At 51.7% G+C, this 26541-nt stretch overlaps 1 protein-coding gene across 1 annotated transcript; it reads right to left on the bottom strand.

Annotated features, from left to right (window-relative positions):
* Positions 1–1628: 1628 nt before the first annotated feature.
* SCNN1A (sodium channel epithelial 1 subunit alpha) lies at positions 1629–25952 on the bottom strand (the record flags this gene model as incomplete). The annotated part of the gene is made up of 12 exons (XM_080812277.1): positions 1629–3017; positions 3370–3445; positions 3593–3648; positions 3804–3861; positions 3994–4072; positions 7427–7544; positions 7728–7826; positions 8198–8361; positions 8765–8868; positions 13468–13658; positions 14503–14770; positions 25597–25952. 12 exons carry the CDS (start codon positions 25950–25952, stop codon positions 2637–2639), a joined length of 1950 nt encoding a protein of 649 aa, XP_080668403.1. The 3' UTR covers positions 1629–2636.
* Positions 25953–26541: the final 589 nt, after the last annotated feature.

The following is a 26541-nucleotide window of genomic DNA, read 5'->3' as shown; positions in this document are numbered from 1 at the left end:
GGAGGGGGTGAGATTGTGGACATGACCCCTCCAGGGGAAGAAGAAATAATGGTGAGGGAGGGAATGGAAGAGATGGAGAAACAGGAGAGAAGTGAACTAAGGGATGATGGAATTGGCTGTTAGGGCTTGTGAAGTAACAGATGAAGGGAAAAGAGCACAGACCCCTCCCCCCATGCCACGTGTGTGTGTGTGTGTGTGTGTGTGTGTGTGTGTGTGTGTGTCTCTCTCTCTCACACACACACACACACACACGCACACAGTAGCAGCAGAGTGATCAAAAGGACACTGCTCCAAGTCTGGGTGACTTGGGTTCTAGCCCCAGCCCCATCACATGACTCCATGTCTCACAGGGCGCCGGGATGGATCATAGCAGGAGACCTGGCTGGTTCTGTTAAGAATTAGGAGCTTGGGCAAGTCACTTCACCTGCCAACCTCAATAAGGAAAAGAAAGCAACCTAAAGACTTTCTTCTCTGACACCCATTCTGACTCCTAACCCTGGGGTCCAAGGGTCTGTATAGATAAGAGATAAACAGCTCAGGGTGGAAATGCAGTGGGCCAGGAGAAACTCCAGTGTGGGTTGTGGGGGAGGGGAGGAGGAGCTGATCGCTCTCTTCCATGCTTTGTCCTGCTGCCAGAGGAGAGGGTCTGGGGACCCGGAGAAGAAAGGCCCAGAGAGCAGACAAAGACAGGCTGAACCTGAGGGTTCGGACAGAGGTTGTGACACCACCATTTTCCCCTCATCAGCTCAAGTCTAGGAAAGGGAAGTCAGAAGTTCTCACGTCAGTTCCTGTCACAACCTTTTCTACCTCTCAGCTCCTTTCACTGCCTACCCCTCCTTCTCCAAGGTTCCTGTGGCTCCTCAGGACAGGGAAGATTGTAATTGAGAGGGGTAAGACCATGGCAGCAGGGAGTTGTCCTCGGAGATGATGAGGAAGAGTAACTTCCGGCTTCCGGGTCTGATATTAGAATGGAGGAAGGAACCGGGATTCCAAAAACCGGGGTTCCACTCACATCCCCATTGCTCCTTTAATACAAGCAGGAAGATTCCTGCTGCTGCTCTCTGCAGTGATGAGAGGGTAAGAATATACCAGGCTTGGAGGTTCCAGAAGATTCGAACTGGCCTGCGTCTCATGCTCCCCCACACCCCATCCCTCCTAACAAACTACTGGGCAGTTGATGGGGAGATGGGCAGGTGAGGGCATTACCTTGAGACTGGGTGCAGAGTCACTCCAATTGCACTTAGCAGCTGGAGAGGTGGATGACTGATGACGTAAGTAAAGTTGGGGAAGGAAAGGAAGTTCAAACAGTGGACAAGGGTGAGTCATCCCAATCACTGCCCAGTAGGTGTCCTAAGGGGGACAGCACCATGGCTTCGCTGTCCCACCCTAACATGGTGACGGCCACCTAGCAGGTGCTCAGCAATGCCCACGGAGGAGCTGGCGGTACAGTTGGTCTCTGCCAAGACCCCTGAAGAATGGCTGCTTCCATTGTGAAGCCAAGGGCTCTGGGGGGTCTGTCCCCTCGCCCCACCCTGGGACCTCCCACAAGCTTGGGCAGTGACCCAAGGACTTGTGTCCATTCCTTACCCCCTCGATGGTGCCCCTGTACAGCTCTCCAGACATTCTTTATGCAGCAAACATTTATTGAGCGCCTGCCTACTTGCTCTAAGTGGGACACCGGGCTAGACCCTGAGGATACGTAAATGAACAAGACTCCGTCCCCAACCCCAAGGAGCTCACAGTCTAGTTGGGGAGGCAGGCACAAAGGAACAAGAAAGCATTAGGCAACATCAGCTCTAAAACAGATGTTATGCTGCCTTATGGGAGTCCAGGGGAGAGGGAAGTGATCAACTCTGGGGAAGACAAGAAGGAACTGAAGTCTTCACAGAAGTAGTGGTGTCGGAGTAGGGTTCTAAGGGATGCGTAGGAATTCTCCAGATGGTGAGGAAAGCTTCCAGGCTGAGCAGAGAACTGGAGCAAATATGCAGAGGTATAAAGGATGCAGAGGCACTGGGGTATGGCTCCGTGGGGACATAGGGTAGATGAGCCTGGAAGAGTCCTGCGGCCACCTAGGAATGGCCAAGCCTTTCCTACACTGGTCTGCTCCAGCCCCTGCCCTGGGAAGGGGAATTGCCCAAGAACTAACAAAGGGGGCTTTTGGGTGGTGTTCCCCACTCAAGTTCAAGAAGAGGTGCTAACGTGTCTACTGGAAAGCAGCGTGGCCAGGCCCGGGGCTGGGTAGGAAATGTGCACGCCTTTGTGTTCTCTTGCTTGTGTTTTGTTTCCGGTCGCCAGCGGTTTCCAGGGAAGGTTCCTTGTCGAAGCTCCAAGTTTGGCCTGGCTGATCCAAGGGAAAGGCAGACTTGTTTGTACTTGGGGAGGGAAATCAGCGTCTTCTCGAGGCAGGACCAGAGGGTACAGGGCAGGAGACAGGGCCATTCCGGGCAGGTTCCTTGGCCCCTGCTCAGTGGGCCATTTCTGTAGCCCCTTACCCATCCTGCTTCCCTCCCCCACACCAAAGGCAGTTGGGCAGCTCTGAGAGGAAGTCCCCAAACTTTCTCTCATCCTGCCAAGCCTTCCTCCTCCCACCAGGGGAAGTGCCTGCCTTGGGTGGAGGGGGACACTCTCCTTCCCTCTCAGGGCTCCCCCAGAGTACAGGTGGAGGCACTGGTCCTCACCAAGCTGGATGGAGATGGGCGGGGGTCCAGGGAGGCATAGGCAGGGGGAGGGGCTGTCAAGGCTGGGGAAGTCGCAGGGCCTGGTGGGGATGAGGAGGGGGATGTGGCATGGGGGCAGATATGGGAGGGGACGGAGGAGGCTGGAGTGGAGGCCACCTCCCGGGCACCCCTGCCCCCTCGGCCTGGAGACCAGTAGCGGCTTCGGAGCCTCCGGAGTAGCATGAGGACTGTAATGACCAGGAGGTCAAAGATGAGCTCCGCCATCTCCACCACAGACAGCACCGAGGAGCCAAACCACAGGCTCCACTGGCTGCCCAGGTTGGACAGGAGGGTGACCATCTGTGAGGGAAAAGGGCACACTGACCACGAGAGCCAAGGTAGAAGAAGAGCCCCATCCCTCCTTCCGCGAGGCCCACACCCACCTCTTTCGGCCTCTTGGTGGTTCCCTGGACCCTTTCCGTCCAAGTCATACCCATCTGGCACACCCTTACCTGTCGCCGTGCCCAGAGACTTCTTCTGTCCAAGTTCCCCTTCTTCCAACCTTCTCAACCTTCACCCTTGTCCCCTCTCCTTTCCTTTTCCCCTACCTTCAAGGCCTAGACCTCTGTGGCCCCCAGGGGCACCCCCTTGTTTTCCCTCACAGCCACCCACTAAGACCTCCAAGAGAATCTCAGGCTCAGTAAGGACATACCGTGACGGAGGGAGACTCAGAGTTGGTTTTGTATTTCAGCTCCTTGAAGAAGATGTTGAGTTTGGCAACGCCATTTCTTTGGAGTCAAGGAGAGGGTAGAAGAAATGGCAATGGATTAACTTCTCAGACCCTCATAAACACCCTCCCCTGATCACATCCTCTTCCCAGATACACTTTCCCTCCCACGGACTCCTTTCCCCAGCCAGATCAGGGTAGGACTGACCTTTTGTTGTTAATAGTATAGTTGTTCTGTTGGGAGAGCATCCGAAAGACCCAGTCCTGGAAAAGAATGGGGGTGCCAATGGGGTCACCCCATATTCTTCAGGCTTACAGGGTACGGTGTGGCATCAAACACATCTATATACATACCCAGAGAAGACCACAGTGTTACACACACACACACACACACACACATCCCCTTTTCCCCACTTTACCTGAGATGTCACTGAGGGCCATCGTGAATAACCAGCAGACAGCTGATAGCCAGTCACACTGGAGATGGAGAAAGGAGCTCAGTGCTTGTGGTGAGGGTCCGCCACTCAAAGGCTTAGCCAAGTACCCTGTACTCTCCCCAGCCAAGTGGCCAGCTGCCCAACCCATGCCCCAGGGGAAGGAGACACTCACCTGCATGGCTTCCGGCACTTGGTGAAACAGCCCAGGCGGTCTGAGGAAAAGGCATCCTGGAGCTTATAGTAACAGTAACCTGTGGATGCAGAGACGTGCCCATTTTCCTGGGGCACCTCCACCTTCTCCACCCCAGACCCAAGAGGTCTCCCAAGATATGTGGGTACCCATATCCCAAGTTGCATTACAGCAATGACGCCCAAGTGGGGGCACCAAAAACTGTTCAAGAAATTAAGCTAAGTCAGGAAAATTTAAAGAAAAAAAAAATTAAAAACCCAAACCAAAAACAACCCAGGACACATCCGTATAAAGATGACTAGGATATGGACAAAAATCTTAAAATCAAAAAGAAAACTGGGAACAACTGTGTAAGAAGCACAAGCTTAAACCACAGTGAGATGCCACTTCACACCCACCAGGATAGCCATTAAAAAAATAAGTAAGTGTCCGGGAGGATGTGAAGAAGCTAAAACCGTCCTTCTTTGCTGCTGGGAACGTGAAATGGTGTGGCCACTTTGGAAAAGAGTCTGGCAGTTCCTCAAAATGTTGAAAACGGAGTTACGATATGACCCAGAAACGCCACTTCTAGGTATATGCCCAAGAGAACTGAAACACATGTTCACATACGAAATAGAAACAGGACATAGAAACAAGCCAAGTGTCTCCGCGAGGTGGAGCTGTACCATGGACTATTCTTCAGCCCTGAGAAGGAACCCAGTACCCCTAGATCCCACCACGTGGACGGCCCTGGAAAATGATACGCTAAATACAGGAAGCAGGGGCGCCTGGGTGGCTCAGTGGGTTAGGCCTCTGCCTTCGGCTCAGGTCATGATCCCAGAGTCCTGGGATGGAGCCCCGTGTCAGGCTCTCTGCTCAGCGGGGGGCCTGTTTCCCCCTCCCCCTCTGCCTGCCTCTCTGCCTACTTGTGATCTCTGTCTGTCAAATAAATAAATAAAATCTTTTAATAAATAAATAAATGAATAAATACAGGAAGCAGTCACAAAGGACCACACAGTACAGGATTCCGGTCCCATGAAATGTCCAGAATGGGCAAATCTGTAGAGACGGAAAGTGGATTAGTGGTTCCCAGGCTGGGGCAGGGGGGCTGTGGGTGCGGGACATGGGGAGCTCAGAGTGCTAATGGGTCAAAAGTTTCTTTGGGGCGACACCTGGGTGGCTCAATCCATTAAGCATCTGCCTTAGGCTCAGGTCATGATCCCAGGGTCCTGGGATGGAGCCCCACATTGGGCTCCCTGCTCAGCGGAGAGCTGGCTTCTCCCTCTGCCAGCCGCTCCCCCTGCTTGTGCTCTCTCTCTGACAAATAAATAAATAAAACCTTTTAGGGGCACCTGGGTGGTTCAGTGGGTTAAAGCCTCTGCCTTCGGCTCAGGTCATGATCCCAGGGTCCTAGGATCGAGCCCCATATCCGGTTCTCTGCTCAGTGGGGAGCCTGCTTCCTCCTCTCGCTCTCTCTCTGCCTGCCTCTCTGCCTGCTTATGATCTCTGTCTGTCAAATAAATAAATAAAATCTTAAAAAAAAAACAAACTTAAAAAAAAAGAGTTTCCTTTGAGAGTGATAGAAATGTTCTCAAGTAGGCTGTGGCTGCCGCACAGCTCCTTGAGTATACTGAAAACTAAAACTATACTAAAATCAAATTGTGCACTTTAAATGGGTGAATTAAATGGGAGATAAATGATCTCAATAAAGCTGTTACCTAAAAAAGGGAGGGGAGATGACTCTACAGATCCCCCTTCTCCCCTATTTACCAAGTTCTTAATAAGGTTATTGTGTCATTCCTGCTACTTTCAGTTGCCCATTCTGGAAGTCCTCCATTTCTGACCCAAATCCCCCTGTCTGCCAGGACTGGCGGCGGGGGGGGGGGGGGGGTCTGGAAAGGCAAAGCAGGGGGGCAGCTGGGCCGCTTCCTCTGGGAAGTCAGGAATCCTTAGGGAACAGCAGATCGTGTTTCCCCCCACTCCCCCATTCCTCTCCCCTATCCTCCTGGCTTCTCAGCAATCAGCATTGTTATTTTTCTCTCCCAGATCCTCAAGCTCACAGCCACTCAGAAATCATTGAGGGCAGCAAGGAGCAGTGGGCAGGGAGTCCCCACTCTGCACATGGGAGGGGGACATCACATCACATCTTCCCCCTGGGCCTTGGCTTGCTCATCTGAGAAAGGAGACAGTGAGGCCAGATGGCCCCTGAGTTTCCCTCCAGCTCTGGTGTGCTCTGACCTAAGGTAGGAGAGAGGAGAACAGGAAGGCGGGGACTCCCAACTACAGGGCAGGGGGAAAGACCTGTGGGGAGCACACCCAGGAAAGGGAGGAGGCAGAAAGATCCACAGGGACAGAACCAAAAGAGGCAGACACTAATCTCCAGGGTCAGCCCGGGCCCCTCACAAGTACGGAGGCTCACCTCCTCCAGCAACAGCCACCAGTGAGAGGAGAGCTGGGCCCAGGGGAGCCCGGGTAGGAGGACCGGTCAGTGGAACCAGGTGAGAGCATGTGCACCAGGACTGCCAACCCTCTACTTTCTAGTTTCTTGTTTGGGATTTTCTTTCTCTCTCAGCTTCTTAGTACAGAGCTTCTACACAGCATGACTCAACTATAGTTACAGAAAGGAACAGGGATTGGGCTACTCCTAAACCTGGAGATTTCAGTGCTCTCCAAACTTTTTTGATTGTGCCCTCCTGTAGATAAAAAAAAATTCTTAAATTGGGGCACCTGGTTTCAGCTCAGGTGGTGATCTCAGAGTTGGGACATTGAGCCCCACATCAGGCTCTGCACTCAGCAAGGAGTCTGCTTGGGTTCCTCTCTCCCTCCCTTTCTGCACCTCCCCTTCCCCCACCATGCTTGCTTGCTCTCTCTCTCTTTCTCTCTCCCCCCCCCCAAATAAATGAATAAATCTTTTTTTTAAAATCTTAAATAAGTAACTCTCTATGTATTGATTTATAAATTCCATACTTGCTACTAGAGAACTGATCCATTAGGTACATTATAAAACATATACAGAACAGAAGATGGAGAGATCCATATAATTCTAGTATTTTCTTCTGGCACCCAGTGAGCGGTCTTGTGCCTTGCCCAGCACCTGGCAAGTGAGACGGGGAAGCTATAGGCAAAGTGTGCACTGGGACCTCAGGACCTCAGAAAGACTTTCCTCACGTGCTTTTCCTTCCTTATGCTGCAAGTTATTTTTAAATGGGGCGATTCCCTATAAACACACAGAAGCCAGGATGCAAAGAGGGAAGCTGAGAGGAAGGAACAGGGATAGAGGAGAGAGAGTGAGAGGTAACTGAGAGGTGAGCCTAAGGGCTGGAACACAGCAGAGAGAGAGAATTAGCAACCCAGAGGGTCCAAGAGGGGAGCACTTGCTCCCGCTCCAAGAAAGTCCTGGGGCCCAGGGTCAGACTGGGGCTCCCTGCGGGCTCACCCCAGGAATTGTGCTTCCTGTAGTCACAGAACTCCGCATTCTTGGGCAGTGGATAGAAGATGTAGGCACAGCCACACTGCTTGATCATGTGCTCCTGGAAGCAGGAACGGATGCACACCTGGAGGAGAGGGGGGTGATGGGAAAGGGGGTTCAGGCCTGCCGTCCCCACACAGCAGGGAAGGGAACCCCTCTTTCCACCTGTAACACACGCATACACACACACAAATATACCCCTCCAACTTTCAACTGACCTACAGGGCAGGCCTAGGGGATGGTTGCCATAGAAACAGGCTGGTCTCACCTGCTGTGTGTACTTGGAAAGATAAAGGTTCTCCACAGGGACATCACTGCCATTCTTGGTACAGTCACCATAGTTGCCCCCAAGCCTGTCCAGCGCTTCCTGCGTACCCGCATGCACAATGAAGTCAGAGGTCAGAGGTTAGAGCCAGTGGCCCAGGCCCCTTCCTGAATTCTCTGTCTTCCCTCAGTCCAGAGGGTTTTTATCTCCTACCCAGCCAGCCCCTCCTGTCTGTCTGGCCATTTTCAAACATGCCCCCAGGGGACCCCAACAACTATCCCAGGGCTACTTTCAAGAACACTGGCTCCCTACTTCTCCAGCCCCTTGTCCCCGACGCTGCTCCTAAAGACCGCCACCAGCCCCAGACCCACCCCACATGATCTCCCTCTACGGTCTTCGGCTGTCGAGTCACCTCTCCTGCTCTCTCTGACCTGTGGCTCTCCCCTCCCAGGCCTCCCCGGCAGCACCCTTGCCTTCCTCATGCTGATGGAGGTCTCTACGCCAGGCCGCAAGTTAAAGCCACCGTCATCCATGAAGGCAGGCTCATCCTGCCCGTGGACCATGACCCTGGCCCCAGTCACTGTGGACAGCAGCGGGATGAAGTCATTCTGCTCTGTACGCAGTGTTAGGGACAGACCTGCGGGTACAGAGGGAGCAGAGTGGGGGCGGAGTTGGAGACGTGTTAGGGGACGGAAACCCCCTCTCCCACCTGCCTAGTCTCTACTGCTCCTAAGGGGGCCTTCCTGTAGGCCAGGAAGACCTACATAGGGATTTGGCAACCCCTGGACTGGATTCAGGGGTGGTGGGCAGGCAGAATTGGGACAGGGATTCCTAGCACACCTGGAGTGGACTCAGTGGTGCCCATGGGGGACAAAGAACAAAGAAGACTCCTTCCAGGATAGAGACAGGCATGTTATAGGGGAGCCCAGAGGCACACAGCATCTCTAGGACATGAGCACTGGGTGGGTAAGTGCGGGTGAGCAGGGCCGCAGGAAGCCCTGAGGAGAGGTCAGGGATGGCGGGAATGAGGAATGGCTCACCATTTTTTATCCCAGGCATAGAAGACATCCAGAGGTTAGAGCTGTTCTTGCCATTGAAAGTGTAGCAGTTCCCATACATCGGGTGATGAAAGTGAGAGTAATTCCTATCCAGGAGGAGGGAAAGTAGGATCAGAAAGGGAAGTGTAAGGGATCAGAGAGAGAACTTTCAGTGACCTTGGCTTTCTGATCACCTACTATGTGCTGGCACACCCTGGGAGCTTTACCCATGGTCCCTAAGCCACTCTTACCAATCGCCTGTGAGGGATCATCCCCATATCACAGAAGAGGAAGCCAGGGCGCAGAGAGGTCAAGGAGCTGCCCAAGGTCACACAAACAATGATGACAAACTTGGGACACAAAAACAGGTCCTCTACCTTCTAGTCCAGTCTCCTCCCACCAGGCCACCTGACCTCACTGGCCTTGTGACCTCTCTGGTGTCACTGTGCTGCATTACGAAGACTTTGGCAGTGTCCCTAGCTTTTCATGTATCTAAATCTTAGTTCCCCATTTGGACTGTGATCTCCTTGAGGACAGGGGTCACATCTCATTCATCTCTGTATCATCTCTGGGTTAACTGCATAGTTCCTGGCATCCAGACAATAGAGAAGATGGTTAATAAATGAATGAAGTGGAGAACTGGGAGCGAACAGGGTTAGAGGAGACGGTGAGACCAGCAGTGAGCACAGAGCTGAGAGGAGGAAGGTCAGCACCCAGGGCAGGAATGAGCAGGGTTCTGCTGGGATGGCCTTGAGCAAGTCATTTTCTCTAAGCTTATTTTCCTCGTCTGTCAAATGAGGAGATTGGAACTAGATGATCTGGAATGTTCCACTGGCCTTAAAGAACAAAAGCCCAGAGATGTGAAAGATGGGTGCCCATTCTGGGAAGTGCTAGCAAGCCAGCATTTCCAGAGCAAAGGCTGGATTCAGGGAGGGAAAGAAGAGGCTCCAGAAGTGAACAGAGGCCAGTCCTGGAAGGCCTGTGAGCCCTGCTCAGGGGAGAGAGGGGACAGACAGGTACGACGTTGTGGATGCCCACCATGGGCTCTATGTGGCAGGTGGAATCAACAGATTAGATGGAACAACATGGATGCACTTTAAAATAGGGCTCACTTAAAAAAAAAAAAAAAGGCAAGGGACGCCTGGGTGGCTCAGTCAGCTAAGTGTTTGCCTTTGACTCAGGTCCTGATCCCAGGGTCCTGGATCGAGCCCTGCATCGGGCTCTCTGCTCAGTGGGGAGCCTGCTTCTCCCTCTCCCTCTGCCTCTTCTCACTCATGCTCTCTCTCTCTCACCCTCTCTTCCTCTCTCAAATAAATAAAATCTTTAAGAAAAAAAAAAAGGTGAAATGAGACACCACCACTTACACATACATCTCAACCACATTTTGCAAAAAACACATATAAAGAGATACACATTCAGCACAATAGGGGAATCTATGAGAAGCAACAGAACGGAACAGTTAAGAGCACAGACTTCGGAACTCAACTACGCACGTCTGAACCCCAGCTTGAACAAGCAGGAGCCCTGGGTCCCGCCAAGTTACTTCATCTCTCTGCACTGCAGTTTCCTCTTCAGTAAAACAGGGATGATAACAGTACTTACCTCACGGGAGTGTGGTAAGGATGAAATCACCCTTTGAATGAGGCTTAGCACTTAGGAAGAGCTATATAAGTTTGCTATTAAGGTTATAAAGTAAAAAAGACGGTAGCAAGTGAAGGAAGGGGAGGATTTAGAACCTTCATACACTGCCAGGGAAATGTAAACTGGGATGATGGCCACTTGGAAAACAGTCTGCCAGTTCCTCAAAACATTAAACACAGAATTACCCTAGGACCCAGCAATCCCACTCCCAGGTGGATGCCTCAGAGAAATCAAGATTCATCCCTACAAAAAACTGTATGGAAATGTTCATAACAACGTTACTCATAATAGTCAAGAAGCGGAAATAATCCATATGTCCATCAACTGAGGAACAGATAAATAAAATGCGGGCTAGCCATACAACGGAGTATTACCCAGTCATCAAGAGAACAAACTGCTGGGGCGCCTGGGTGGCTCAGTCAGTTGAGCGTCCAACTCTTGACCTTGGCTCGGGTCATGCTCTCATGGGTGGTGGGATCGAGCCCTACGTCAGGCTCCATGCTCAGTGGGGAGTCTGCTTGAAGATTCTCTCTTCCTCTTCTTCTGCCCCTCCCCCCAATAGATAAATAAATCTTTTTTAAAAAGGTTGGGGGCGGGAGCGCCTGGGTGGCTCGGTCAGTTTACCATCTATCTTCAGCTCAGGTCATGATCTCAGGGTCCTGGGAGCAAGACCTGTGACAGGATCCCTGCTCAGTGGGAGTCTGCTTCTCCCTCTTCCTCTGCCCACCCCCCAGAACCCCACTCATGTTCCCTCTCTCTAGTAGTAAAAATTTTTAAAAATAAATAAAATTTCAAATTAGAAAGAATGGGGGCACCTGGGTGGCTCAATCATTGGGTGTCTGCCTTTGACTCAGGTTGTGATCCCAAGATCCTGGGGTCAAGCCCCACATCAGGCTCCCTGCTCAATGGGGAGCCTGCTTCTCCCTCTCCCTCTGCTTGTCCCTCTCCCTCTGCTCCCCCTGCTTGTGTTCTCTCACTCTCTCTGTCAAATAAATAAATAAAATCTTTTTTAAAATTTTTAAAAGAATGAAGTGTTGATACATGCTACAAAATGGACAGGCCTTGAAAACATCATGCTGAGTGAAAGAAGCCAGAGACCAAAGGCCACATAGAGTATGATTCTATGTATACGAAATGCCCACGACAGGAAATATATATAGATGGAAAGTAGATTCCTGGTTTCCAGGGCTTGGAGGAGGGGAGGGAATGGGGAGTGACTGCTGGTAGGTGCAGGGTTTCTTTTCGGGGTGAGGAGAATGTTCTTAAATTAGATCGTGCCTGCACATTTCTGTGAATACACTATAAATCACTGAATGGTATATATTTAAAGGATGAATTTTATGGTGTGTTGTATCTCAGTCAAGCTGTTATTAGAGAAAAGATTACAGAGCAAAGGAGAAAGCCATGATAAGGGGCTTCAACTCTATTCCAGAGGCCATGAGAGACCATGGAGGATTTTAAGCAGGACTAACTGGGGTAGTTGCAGAATAAAGAGAGGATTTGGAGTCCAAAAGACAATGGGAGGGGATTATAATAAACTGGGTGAGAAATGACGAGGCTCCAGGCTCTGAGCTAAGGAAGTGACCTAACCGTCAAGACTGAGATGAACTCTGGACTTTCCATTGATGCGGAGGTACGAGCAGGGGGCTGGCACAGTGAGAGGATCTTTGGGAAGGTGACATTTAGAGACACTTGGTGGCAGGTGTGAGCCTCCCAGGAGGTAGCTCCTGTCTTCAAACAAACATGAAGACGAGAAACAGGAACAAAATCCCCTGTGCGCGGGCCAGAGTGTGTGTGCCAGGTGGGGGGGGGGGGGCAGAAGCAGGTGACATCTGTCCTTGCTGCCGTGCTGCAGTGACATGGGAAGGAAAGGCCCCTAGAGAGTGGAGATGCTGCCTCAGCACCCTTCCTCAGCCAGGCAAAGACAGCCAGATGGCCCCTGAAACGGTGAAGCTCAAGGAGCAGGAGTAAGAGGGGAAGGCAGGGGTGGGGGGGCCAGAGGCTGCCACCAGCCACGACCTCTTTGTGAGGACGTAATGACTGGAGTTCTGGCCCAGGTAATGCCTGGAGGGCACTGCAGGGGAGTGGGAAGGATCCTTAGCTAGGGCTGCCCTAGAAACCTAGGGCAAGCCACATTCACCTGTTGGAGTTCAAGGGCGATGCGACCCAAGTCTCCCTGCAGTTTACAAAATGCCCTCACACTTATCTCATGAACTTGGAGATGGGTATAATCAACATTGCCTGAATAGAAATGCCAAAAGGCTGGGGCGCCTGGGTGGCTCAGCGGGTTAAAGCCTCTGCCTTTGGCTCAGGTCATGATCCCAGGGTCCTGGGATGGAGCCCTGCATCGGGTTCTCTGCTCGGCAGGGAGCCTGCTTCCCTACCCCCCTCTCTGCCTGCCTCTCTGACTACTTGTGATCTCTGTCAAATAAATAAATAAATAAAATCTTAAAAAAAAAAAAAAAAAGGAAAGAAAGAAAGGCCAAAAGTTATCTATATTTTCCTATTTGGTGTATCCCAAATTCCTAGAACAACGACTGGCACACAGCCCAGATAGTAAACAGTGTTTGCTGAATGAACATTGAACGGATCTCATTTTCCCCCATTTTATAAACAAAGAAACGCTCTTTGCAGAGCGATGTCAAATGTCTTGAGTCACCTGGCTGGGAAGTTACAGAGCCAGAGCAGGGGCTCAGGCTCACTCCCTGATTCAATCCATGCTATTTCCACCAAACCATTACTGTCCACCTCCTCTGAGAAGATGACCTCCCAGGCACTTTTGAGTTTGGGGCTAGTGACAAAGAGGCCTTAGAAAGATGGTGACGCATGCTTCCAGCCATGGGAGTCTGAAAGCCAGACCTCAACTCCATCCAGCCTTTCCAGGGCATCCCTATTAGGCTGCATCACTCAGACCAAGAACCCCTGCAGGATAATCCACAGGACAGAGGTTTGGACCTCTCCTCTTGGCACAAAGCATTTCCCGGGTGCCGCCCACATGAGCCTCAGATTGGCCTCGGGGAAGGAGATCCTGTGGCGAGCGCGGAGGGCAGGCACGAGGGACTCACGCCTGACTGCAGGAGCCCTGGTTGAAGCGGCAGGCGAAGATGAAGTTGTCCAGCATGTCCTCCCCCGGGGCGGGAGAAGTGTCTCGCAGTCTCGCAAGAATGTTGATGTAGTGGAAACGGTACCACTCCCTCACTGCATCCACCCCTGACGAGTATGTCTGGTAAAAGCAGTCCGATTTGTTCTGGTTGCACTAGACACAGAGACCACAGAGTGTCAGAGGGCCGGCAGCAGGGGACAGGCTGCAGGACAGGCTGAGGTCAAACATGGAGTGGTCTGGGGTCCCAAGGGCTAATAGAGGGGTGGGGAGCCAGGAGGGGGTTAGAACAGAAGGCAGACAGAAGCTGAAGCCCAGAGGAGAATGGACCAGGAAAGCATGGGCTTAAGGGAGTGCTTGGCCAAGGAGACGGGGAGCTGTACACACCTTGTGGGTCATTTCTAGAGCCTCTGCAAGAGGGTGGAGCAACCATTCGTCTCCCCATTTTACCGATGGCAAGACGGAGGAATCAAGAGGTTTGCCCCAGGAACTGAGCTAGGACGAGAACCCAGGTCTCCTGGCTGTATGGTCCACTCTCCCCAAACAGGGTCTCTCTTCTTTCCTCTGTTACTTCCCCACTTCCGCTTATTCTCCATTTTACTTTTTATTAAAACAATCTTTTTAAGTCTTTCTCCTGTCTCCTTCTTCTCTCTTAGGCCGGCAGAGGCCCACTTCCCTACTGGTGGGTCCCAACTGAGCCCCACCGAGGGGGACTGACAATTCAGAAAGGTGCTTTTTTCACAACAGATCTGACTTCCGGCCGCTGGAACGCTCCCGCAGAGGCCGGGGCGAGGAGACCCCACAGGCCCGCACACAGAGAGGTGTTAGTTAATTAATTAAAGTATTTTGCGGGCCGACAAGATCCCGCCTCCCGTCGCTAGGCAACTGAAGCGGGGTCCGGAAAGGCAGGCGGGTCCCGGGCGCAGGCGGAACCAAGGGGCCCGGGCGCCGGGGCGGGGAGGGGGGCGGGGCCTCCGGGGCTCAAGGGGCGGGGCCTTACCAGCTGGAAGCCGATCTTCCAGTCCTTCCTGTCCACTTGGGGGTTGTTGTCCTGCACAATCGATTTGGCGCTGCGGGCTTGGCGGGCCCGGGAGGGCGGGGCCGGGACGGCCAGGCGCTGTAGGGGGTGCGGCCAAGTCTCTCCGAGGTCGCGACGACCGCGGGGGTGGGCCCCCACGGTGCTGGAAGAGTTGTACTTGTACAGGTCGTAAAGCGTCTGCTCGGTGATGCGGTCCAGTTCCTCCAGCTCCCCTTTAATTTGCGTGTCCCTGGAAGTGGCGATGGGAAGGGGGTCGGTCTGGGGGGTCGGCCTCGCGCGAGTCCCTGGCCCCTGAGGGACCCAGTTTCCTCGCCCGAAACCGGTGAGGTCGGTTCATCAAGGAGAAGCCTGCGGGGAATAGCTCTGGGGGCCCCAGGGCTCTCTCGGAGGGCGGGGGACGTTGGGGTGTAGACAAGGTGTTCCGCGGGGGCAGTGGAGACGACTGTGAGCCTCTGCGGTGACGGCGTTATTACGGCCTGTTTATCAGAAGGGAGAGGCGGGAGGCGCCTGTCTGGGGGGCGCTCTCCTCCCACTCGCCCTGGCAGAGAGGGGAGCCCGGAACTCCTCTGCCTTTTCCAAAGCAGGGACAGGGTGTGGCCTCGTCCGCGCCCACACGCTCCCTCGGACCCGCGGTGTGTGGGTCATCCCACCCGGGTCCCCGCAGGCCCCCCGAAGTGGCCTTTGGGCCCGTCTGCCACCTAGCACCTGCTAAATTAGGGGTGCTGAACTGCACTTCTAAAACTTCCCCAGGAACTTTAAAACTACAGATGCCGCACACGGCCCCTCCCCATCAAAGACTCAGTTTTAATGAGTGATGGGTGGGGCCCAAACACCAGAAGTTAAACACTGTCCAGTGTAAATCATCACATTCCTTCTCGTACAGGCCCTATGACCCTCTCCATCATGAAAGTCCATAATAGCAGTGCCTTAGGGCTAGAATCTACCAAAACGAAACAGACACATTAATAAATTCAACAAGGTTGTAGGATACAAAACCAATGTACAAAAATTCACTGTATTTCTAAATAATAGCAACAAAAAGATGGAAAAATGAAATCACAAAACAACACCATATTAAATAACATAAACAACATCAAATACCAGGAATAAATTTAATGAAAGGCAGGCAAGAGCTTTATCCTGAAAATCATGCTGACAGAACTCAAAGGCCAAAATGAATGGAGAGTTACATGAGTTCATGGGTCAGCAGACATTCTGAAGAAACCGACAGGCTGATTCTAAGGTGTATGTGGAAATGGGAAGAATGTACAGTGGTCAAAACAATTCTGTTTTTAAGTTTATTTGTTTATTTTTAAGTAATCTCTACACTTCACATGGGGCTCGAACTCAGACCCTGAAATCTAGAGTCCCATATTCTTCTGAGCCAGCCAGGCATCCCTCAAAACAATTTTGGAAAAGAGCAAAGCTGGAGTCCTTAACTCTATCTGACTTCAAACTCACTGTGAAGCCACAGTCAGCAAAACAGGGCAGTGCTTACGTAAGGATAGACAATAGATTAATGGAACAGAATAAAGTCCAGAAATAAACTCACACGTATACAGTCAACTGAGTTTTGACAAAACCTAATGAAAATAATTTTTTCAAACAGATGGTGCTGGAACAACTGTATGCTGTGTTGAGAAGAAAAACAAAAAATTTAAAAAAAAGAAAGGAAACTCAACCTCTACCTCAGTTTATACACAAATATTAAATCAGGTTGGATCATAGACCCAAACATAAAATTCAGAAGCAGAAAGATTTTAGAAGGAAACATCGAAGATACCTTCATGACCTTAAGGTTTTGTTTTTTGGTTAAAAAATATATATTTTTTGGTAAAAAATGTATGTATATATAAATATATATTTATATGTATATGTATATAAATATACACATGTGTATGTGTATATATGTGCATATATATATGTATTTATATGTATATAAATATACATATGTATGCATGTATATGTAATATGTATTATACATATTATATATATATCTAAGGAATTAACTGATGGATCATTAAGCTCCATTTCTGAAACTAATAATATGCTATATGTTAATTAATTGAATTTAGATAAAATAAAGTTTAAAACACCTTAGGAAGACCTTATCCTGCAATATAAAGATCTCTTACAAATCAGCAATAAAAAGGCAAATTGTTTTTAAATGAACCAAAAACAAATCCAAAAGACAATAAAAGTAAAAATGCACCAAAAGAGATACACAAATAGTCACTAAACACACGAAAAGGTGCTCAACATAATTAGTCCTCACTACACTTCAACAAAAAATATAAATTTTAAGAAAGGCAAACTTCTAAAAAAAAAAAAAAAAAGAATGAGGCACCATTTAACATCCATTAGAAAGGCTAAACCTAGGGACACCTGGGTGGCTCAGTCAGTTAAGCATCTGACTCTTAATCTCAGCTCAGGTCTTGATCTCAAGGTCCTGAGTTCAAGCCATACATTGGGCTCCACACCTAGCATGGGACCCACTTTAAAAAAAAAAAAAAAAAAAGGCTAAACCTAAAAGATTGACAATGTCAAATGCCGGTGAGAATGGAGAGCAGCTGGAGCTGCAGCTGGTGGGAATGGACAGCAGCTGGAGTTGCAGCTGGTGGGAGTCTATAATGGCACAGTCGAGTGCCGCTTGGTAGCCCTCGACTACCAAAGTTAAACACCCATCTACCTCATGACTCCGGATATCCTACCCGATTCCACTCCTAGCTATTTATTCAAGCACAATGAAAACATAAAGACTTGTACATGAATGTTCATAGCAGCTTTATTCATAAGAGCAAAAAGCTTGAAAACAACCCAAGTGTCCATCAATACTACTCAGCAATAAAAGGAGGCTGATACAGGCAAAAAGCATGGGAGAATTTCAGAAATACAATAAAATCAGTAAGTTGAGCCAGACACATGCAAAAAAAAAAAAGTGTGATTTCCTTTAAAAAATCCGACAATAGGTCAAACTAACTGATGGTGATAGAAGTCAGAGAATGACAGTGGGAGAGGGAGAGGAATGGACTTCAAAGGGCCACCAGATAATGGAAATGTTCAGGATCTTGATAGTCAAACTTTAGTGAGGACTTAAGATTTGTGCATGTTACTGTATATCAATTATACCTCCATTATTTTTTTTTTAAGATTTTATTTATCTGAGAGAGAGAAGGAGCAGGAAGAGGGGCAGAGGGAGAGGGAGAAGCAGACTCCCCACATGGCACTGCATCCCAGGACTCTGGGATCATGACTTGAGCCCAAGGCCGATGCTTAACCGACTAAGCCACCCAGGTGCCCAGTTATACTTCAATTAAAGAAAAAGTCAAGGGGCACCTGGGTGGCTCAGTCGGCTGAGCATCCGACTCTTGGTTTTGGCTCAGGTCATGATCTCAGGGTGGTGAGATCAAGCCCCACATTGGGCTCCAGGCTAGGCATGGAGCCTGCTTAAGATTCTCTCTCTCCCTCTTCCTCTGCCCCTCCCCTCACTCACACTTTCTCTTTCTGTCTCTAAAAAAAAAAAAATAATAATAAGAGAAAGGAAGGAAGGAAGGAAGGGAGAGAGGAGAGGAGAGGAGAGGAGAGGAGAGGAGAGAAAAGGTCAAATACGTGTGTGTCAGGGGAACTGCCAGAGATTCGGGTTTCGTGGGAAAGGGTGGGGCCCAAACAAGGTTGTTTTACAAGAACCTCAGGGGCCCTAACCAGTCTCTAGGCCATACCCTCACTGTCTCCTCCACTAGGCTCGGTTTCTCCCTCCTTCATAAAGTCTAGCTGGCTGGGCCCCAGGCATCAGCCCCAGCTGCCCCTCATCTCTTCAGAAAATGTAGCTCAGGTCAGAGGTGTGTGTCTGACATTCCCAGAGACTTGCTTGTGATTGGGTAATTCAAAGGATGGCAGAATTGGCTAGTCTTTATTGAGCACTTACTCTGAGCCAGGCGCTGTGGTATTAGAAAGGACATAATTTAATGTAATCTTCAGTAAAATTCAGCAAACTGCTGGCCACTGTCAGCTAATACTATTGTCATTCCTTTTCACAGGTGAAAAACCTGAGGCAGGTGGCTTATTCAAGGTTACCCAGCCAGGAACCGGGTCAGAAAGCACTCCAGCCATCATACTGTCCTCCACTCTGTCCCTGCCAGTGCTGGCTATTTTAGGAGGTTGACAAGCTGCCCCAGAAGGAGCACTGGATCCAGAATTAACTAGATGTGCATCCTGGTGTTCCCACCACACACTTCCAGCTAGGCAATGTTGGTAAGTAACTCACCCTTTCTGAATCCAGCCTCAATCTCCCCACCTGTAAAAGGGGCATAACACTAGATCTCCATACCACATGAAGGTCTCAGGGGGTTAAATAAGAAAATATTCAGTGACACGAAATGAACAGGACACTGAGTATCTGGAAGACACGGAGAGGAGTCCGAAGCCTGAGAAACGCAACCGTCTTTCTCCCACTCACATAGGAAGAATCTAGGTCTGCCACCTTGGCTGGAGTTATTGTCCCATATGCCACCACATCTCTGGCTGAGCATTCCCTTTCCACACCCCCTTAAGCTGTCTCAAGTTCCTCTGCATCCATCTTCTGCCTTGTACACTCCCCTCACCCTCATCTTCGACTCAGAAAGTCTAGCACCTTCTCTAGCCACACTGCTCCTCCCCACAGAGCCCCAGGCTGTCCCTATGCCAGTTTCCCCCTTGACAGCCCCCCTTCCTATTTGGCTCCTTCCTGCCTCTTCCAGAGAGGCCTCTGATGAGACCCTAACCCCACCTCCAGAAGAGGCCAGGCTCCACAGAAAACACACTCCCTCCTCCAACGTCTGCCTCTCTCCTTTTGGTTGATGGGGAGTTGCTTAAGGAAGGGAGAAGCATTCCCATATTCCCCCTTCAGAAAATAAATCTCTCCCTCCCTTTCGGCTGACACCTAGAACTAAGAGAAGTGATGCGGAGTAAAACCCACTAATGACATCAGATCTTATCCTGCAAGCGGGAGGGCGCTGGAAAGAGAGCAGGGCAGAGGAGGGAATAAAGAATGCAAACATGGGGGCTTCAGCAAAACAGTCCAGACCTCAAACCTTGACCTCCTACCCAGACATGGTCACTACCCAGTTCCCACACCCTCCCACAATTCAGCCAGGCAGATACTACTATCTCCATTTGACAGCCGAAGAAACTGAGGACCATCCATCACCCGGGCAGCTTCTCCAGGGCCACTCAGCAAGGAAGTCCCAGAGCCAAGATCTGAGCCCAGACCTGTCCGACTTCATGGTTCCTGCTTTTCCCACTACTTCTGCCTCTGGGCTCAGAAGCACTTGAGAATGGGGAGCAAAATCTCCTTCCTCAGCACCTGGCCATCTCCCCTCCAACCCCTCTTCTCCTGCTCAGGACAGACTAGCAGGAGCAGGGAGACTGAGAGACTTAGGGGCTGAGACCCCGGCCGCCTCCCTGTGTGCCTCTCCTCCCTCCCTTTTTCCCCTCGGTGGCTTCCTCTCACGGGAGAGCCCTTCTCACTGGGCAGCCTTGGATTTGCTAGGCCTTCATCCCACCCCCCAGGAGGACCCTAGCAGAACATTTGCACTCAGCCGTCCGGATGCACTAGGCAGGATGAGCACGGGAAATTCACCAGCTTCCTCTCTCGTCAGTGTGCATCTGGGGACCTACTCTCCTCCCTCCGTCCTCCAGGGACCACCTAGAAGCCTTGACTTCCCTTTCTTTGAGCCCTTCCTCAGCCCTATTCTCCTCCAAATCTCAGCGCCCCCAACCTGCCTCCCAGCGGGCTGGGAACAGAGAGCCCCAATAGAACCCTTCAACACACACACACACACACACACACACACTCCACCTCTGGGAACTCAGCCTTCACCACACTGTGTTCACAGGCAGGTGCCCTGGAGCAGCCCCTCAGCAGTGAGCTCCCCCGTGAAGCCAGAGTCAGCCCCTCTAGAATCAGTTCTGAGCTCTCAGACCGCATGTTCAACTCAGTCCTGGCTGCAACATTTTAAGAACAATACATGTTCCCAAACGAATGCTTGTCCTGAGGAGGGACAGCCCAGGGACTGAAAGCTCGAGAAACCATTTCATCCAAAAACTAAGAAACTAAGTTCTAATCAGCTCTGCAGACGGATGTCTGAGCCCTGCCCACGGTTTAGATGGTTTGCCTTGGAGCAGTTACTTATCCTCTGTGCCTCTGCTTCACCGCCTGTAAAATGGGACTATTCATAGTACTTGCGGCATCAGGTTATTATGGGGAGTAAATGAGTTAATATAGGAAAAGTCCTGAGAAAAACACCCGGCCGAGGAGGCACCGTGCAGCTCCTGCTGTTGTCTTATTCTCATTGCTGTTGGTGGAGAACAGCAGGCCACGGAGACACGGGGGTCTTGCCTGCTACTTATCCACCATGGAACTCTGTGGGCTTAAAAAGGTAGAGCCTAAGAGCAGATTCCAATCCTGGCCCCTCTGCCTAACAGCTGGGCGACCTTTGCAAAGCCCGTAGGTTCTCAGAGTCTCGGTTTGCTCACCTGACTTGGGGGGGCAGGGGTGGGGGGCATGGGGTGGAGAGGACTCTCCTTCCTTATCTAAAGAGCTTGTTAGGAGGATCTGAATCTGATAGTGGACTTTGCAAGCTGCAGGCAGGTGCTGTTGTCCTAGTCAGTGGGTAAAGGAGAAGGTGTCTTTAGGGTTGCTTCAAAGAGACAGAACCAGAAACAGAGGCTAGAAGTTTTAACGAGGTCAACTGCAGCTCTATTTAAGGAAGAAAGTTTTCGTTTCTTTGTTTTGTTTTCGTTTGTTTTGTTTTTAGAGGGAGGGTGCACAGGTGCAGGGGTGGGGAAGAGCAGAGGGGCAGAGAGGGAGACAGAGAATCCCAAGGAGGCTCCAAGCCCATCATGTAGCCCGACACAGGGCTCGATCCCAGGACCCAGAGATCGTGACCGGAGCCAAAGGCAGACGCTCAACCAACTGAGCCACCCAGGTGCCCCTAAGGAAGAACTTTCTAAGAACAGCTGCTACAGAGGTGGGGAGGGTCCTGACACGAGAAGGAGCCCATCACTGGGGGCCGAGGAGGGCAGTCCTAAGAGTCTTGGCTCTTGTCCGTGCCCAGCCTGAGACCCACAAAGCCTGATTTCCACACACTGCAGGGTTAGGCATAGAAGGCCCAGCTCAGAGCCCTCCCCACCAACAGCGTCTCTCTTTGGGGAACTGCCCCTCTCCTCATCCCACGCCTGCACAATCTTGGGAAGGGATTTACCATCTTTGGGAAAGGATCCCATGACCTCTTTTGCTGTCTGAGAATCTCAAGCTCTTCCTTAGGTCCAGCCTCAGTCCCTCCCGCGACTAGATAAAAAGTATGTTCTCAGGCTCTGTTTTCCCTCAATGTGGATATGACTGGCTCTCTCTCAGGTGAGAAAAGCTCTTTGTTGACAAGAAAGAAAGGGACTGTTCTGGTTGACCCTTCACACCGGATTCCTAGCACTTCCTTGCTTAGTATGGAAGGTCTTCAGCCCCTCGTCCCCACTTCCGGAAATGACCAAGCAGCCTAGGACCGCTCTGCCTCTGCTGGCCAGGGACATCCGGCTGCCAGCTGTGGGCACCCCTGCTCTGACTCTGCCTCATTCCTGTCCCCTCCTCAGCTCTTCTGTCCTGTCCACTGGTCTCCACCTCCTCCCTGCTACTTCCCTGGAGGAATCACGCATCTGGCCCGTCCCCTGCACCTGCCGCCAGCCAGCAGCCATGATTCACACTCCGGTCACCACCCACCCCTGCCTCTCTCCTAGAACAGGAGCCAAGAGCCCTGGATTCCTCTCTGGCACTCCTGATGAGTACTTCTCAGCTTTTTTTAATTTTTTTTTTAAGATTTTATTTATTTATTTGGGACAGCATGAGCTGGTGGGGTAGGAGGTAAAGGGAGAAGCAGGCTCTCCAGTGAGCAGAGAGCCCAATATGGGGCTCAACCCCAGGACCCTGGGATCCTGACCAAGCCAAAGACAGACACCTAACCCACTGAGCCATTCCAGGAGCCCCAAGTACCCCTCATCTTGTTCCTGCTCTTCCTCATAGGCCCCCAGCAGCAGCCCGCAACCCTGTGGCACTTCACTGGGCTCCTCCTTAAAGTGCAGAGGGAGAGGGGCGCCTGGGTGGCTCAGTGGGTTAAGCCTCTGCCTTCAGCTCAGGTCATGATCTTAGCATCCTGGGATGGAGCCCCGCATTGGGCTCTCTGCTCAGCGGGGAGCCTGCTTCCTCCTCTCTCTCTGCCTGCCTCTCTGCCTACTTGTGATCTCTGTCTGTCAAATAAATAAATAAAATCTTAAAAAAAAAAAAAGTGCAGAGGGAGAAAGAGCGTTGAAATCAAACACACTGGGTTTGTGACTCAGCGGTAACCTGAGGTGCACTGGCTGCTCGGTGGGGTGGGTAGGTGGGTGTGGCATGGTGACTGTTCACCTGTGTGACTCGGGCAGGTTACTCAACCTCTCTGGGCCTCTGTCTCCTCACATATAATGTGGGCCTAATACTAGTACCGACTTCAGAAGTCTTTTGTGAGAATTAAATAATTTCACATAAAATGTAAACTTCTATCCGGCTATATATACTATAGAATTAGTATATTAGCTATTGTTGTTGTTATTTCTTTATTATTTGTTCAAACTGCTCAGTTTACTAGCTCAAATCATGTCACCTCCATTTCCAAAGGGAAATAATAACAATGTCTTACCCAGACTTGCCAAGATTCAATGAGACAGTCCTTATGAAGCACCCAGGGCAGGGGCGCCCCAGTGGCTCATTTGGTTAAGCATCTGCCTGCAGCTTGGGTCATGATCCCAGGGCCCTGGGATCGAGCCATGGGGCTCCCTGCTCAGTGGGGAGCCTGCTTCTCCCTCTCCTCCCCACTCATGCTTTTTTTCAATATCTCTCTATCTCTCTCTCTCAAATTTAAAAAAAAAAAAAAAAAAAGCTTTAAAAAATAAATAAATAAAGCACACAGCACAGGGGTGAGCCCGTGTCAGGTGGTCCACATTGTTCCCTGGGCTTTCCCAGACTCCCCTCCTGTCCCAGGGCGCACTCTCTCCGCTAAGCCCTGAGACCATCAGTCATGCCAGAGAGATTCTATTGTGGACACCCGCCTCCCAGCCTGCTGCTCTGGTCTCAATCCCTGGGGCTTCTTCCTGGCCTGCGCATTACCCCTACCCATGACCCCAGCCCCTGCAGAACCTTAGGTAATATACAGTCCTCAACAGATGGAGCCCGGCCCTCTCCATCTCGCACCTGTGTCTTCCAAGCACAAGCATTTATCAAGAGCCTGCTACCCAAGCCTATGGTCCCTCCCACCTGCCTGCCTTCCCCTCCCTGCTGGCTCAGAGTGGTCCACCATGGCCCAAGGAGGTGAAGGGGAATAAGTGGGGGAAAGATCAGGGCAGGGAAACAGCAGAGGGTCAAGAAGAAGAGAACCAAAAGCCCATGGGCACTAAGGAAGAAAAGTGAGGCTGGCCCCGGGCAGGGGGAGGGGAAGGAGAGCCAGGAAATGACATGTAAATGTCTGACTACAAACTTCATCTATTCCATGTCCTGCACCTCGGGAATTAAGAAGAGGCAAGGGTTTGTGACCAGACAGAGGGTGAGTCACTGCTAGGTCACTATCTCGGTGGCCTTCTCCTCTGTCTTTGCCTCGGTTTCCTCCAATGTAAAATAGGGATAATAACAGTCCCTGCCTCATGGGGCTGGTGGGGGAGTTGGGGGTACTGCAGAGTACTTAGCAGTGGCTGGTGCACGAAATGGGCCCTTCGCCAGGAGGGCATATGGAGGCCAAACCCTGGAATGGCCCGCAGTGTTTTCTCTGGGGCACAGGACGTCCCAACCCTTATTGGTCCGTGACACACCTTAGGACACAAACAGAATGCATGGGGGCGCCCCCACCCTTATTGTGTGACCAATCTCCATCATCCGTAATGGGGTACACACACACACACACACACACACACACTCGTGCGGTCACACCCGCAGGCACCCATAAATCTTACACTCCCTGAAGGCAGAGACTATGACTCTCACAGTCTTTATTGGACTGATCACTCGGCCCTGGTATTTTGGTTTTGGGGGTTGGTTCGTTCCTTTGTTTTTCGTCCTGCTGTTATTTGTGCCGCCTGTTTCTTCCATCTTATTTTATCCTCTGGCCCCCAGAAACTACCTGCCTTCAGGGAAGACTGGATGAATGAGTGATCCCATTTGCCCGGGGCCTCACATTGTGTGGGGGCAAGTTCCAGATGCCAGCAAAGGTGACCCAGTGAATGAACACAAATAAAAGGTGTATATAAACATCCAGCCCCGCCCTCCTTTCTTCTCTGTGGTCACCATCCCCTCCAGCTTCCAGAAGAAAAGCTGGCAAAGAACAGCAATGAAACCCAAAACTGCAGGACACACCCAGCACTTAAAAGTCAGGCACTGAGGCAGGTGAGCTAGAAAGCACCTCAGGGGTCACCTGGGTCTTTGGGGGAACAGAGGACCAGGGGGCTGGGTTCCATCCTGTCCTGGTCTCCTCTGGCTCCACCCCAGCCTCAGCGCTCTGGGACTGCTTGGCTGCCACCCCCCACGTCACTTTCTCCAAAACAAACTCCCCCTTCTATACCAACACCAAGAGACCTGCCTGCCGGCTCCCACCCACCACCCACGACCCGACCCGCAGCACCTGCCCCAGCTTCCCCTCTCCACCACATTCTTCTCTCAAGGTGGAAGAGGCCTTGTTCTCCACCCTCCTCTCGCTCTGGGGAATCCGGGAAAGGGACAGGAATGATCTCTACCCTGCCCTTCGGGGTAGCCGCATCTCCCTCCATCGGCACTCCCCCCCACCCATGGGAGGTAGAAGGGACGCGAAGGGGAGGGCACTGTTGCTCCAACAACCACACTGTGGATAAGCCGTGGGCAGTGCGAGGGCCCCGCTGGCCAGTGCCCCCAGCCCATCAAGTCAGGGAGTCCCTATCTCCCTGGGGACAGGAGTACCCCCTCCACCCGCCAGGTGTGCGGTCCACCCCAGCCCACTCTGGCCCAGCCTTGCCCCCACACAGCGGACTGACCTGTAGGGGTTGAGGTTGCAGATGGTGACGGCGGGGAAGACGAGCTTGTCAGAGTTGAGGTTGATGTTGAGGCTGACGGGGTAGCTGAAGTACTCCCCGAACAGCTGGCCGAACTGCCAGTACATCATGCAGAAGGCGCAGAGCCACAGCACGGCCCAGAAGGCCGTCTTCATGCGGTTGTGCTGGGAGCACACCAGCCGGATGGCGCCATGGATGGTGGTGTTGTTGCAGAAGAACTGGAAGAGCTCTCGGTAGGAGCGGTGGAACTCGATCAGGGCCTCCTCCTCTTCTGTGGGCTGCGGGGGGGCCGCGGGTTCGGGGCCCGGCCCCTGCTCCTCACGCTGCTCTCCTTTCATGAGCCTTGGAGGGTCATGGAGGGGGGGTCAGTGCTGAAGTTCTGGGCCCTGGTGCCTCCCCCCATCATCACCTTGACCCAGAGTGAGGGTGCTCCTGGCCAGGCCCACACCATGTTGGGAGCCCCCTCTTCTCCGCACCTCCCTCCCTCCCTCCACCTTCCCAGGAGCCGGCTGACCTGCAGGAGTTGGGACCAGAAGAGCTGTAGCTGGGCTTCCCTGGGAAGCTACCTTTGGGGTTCTGTCCCAGCACCTCCCTTTCTGTCTCCTCAGCGATCAGTCTGACCTGTCTTTAGTCTCCTTCCTGTAGGACCTCTGTGTCCCGGCGCTGACTCGTGCTCCCCCCTCTCTGTCCTTTCTGCTTCTCTTTGGGTCTCTTTCTCAGCTCTCTTCTTCCTTGCCTGTCTCCTGTCTGTGTGCCAGGCTCTCTGATCCTGCCTCTCTTCCTCTTCCTCCCCGCCTTGCCCCCTCTGTCTGGGTGGGCTCTCTCCTGTGTCTCTGGCCCTGGCCTTGGGCTGTGTCCTGACTCCCTCTGTCCCAGGGCCTAAAGGCCTCCAGGATGTCTGGACTGCCTCCTGCTCCCAGCTCCCAG

This window comes from Martes martes (assembly GCF_963455335.1).
Source record: "Martes martes genome assembly, chromosome: 8".
NCBI classification, from domain to species: Eukaryota; Metazoa; Chordata; class Mammalia; order Carnivora; family Mustelidae; genus Martes; species Martes martes.
This window is presented reverse-complemented; position numbering and strand designations above follow the sequence as displayed.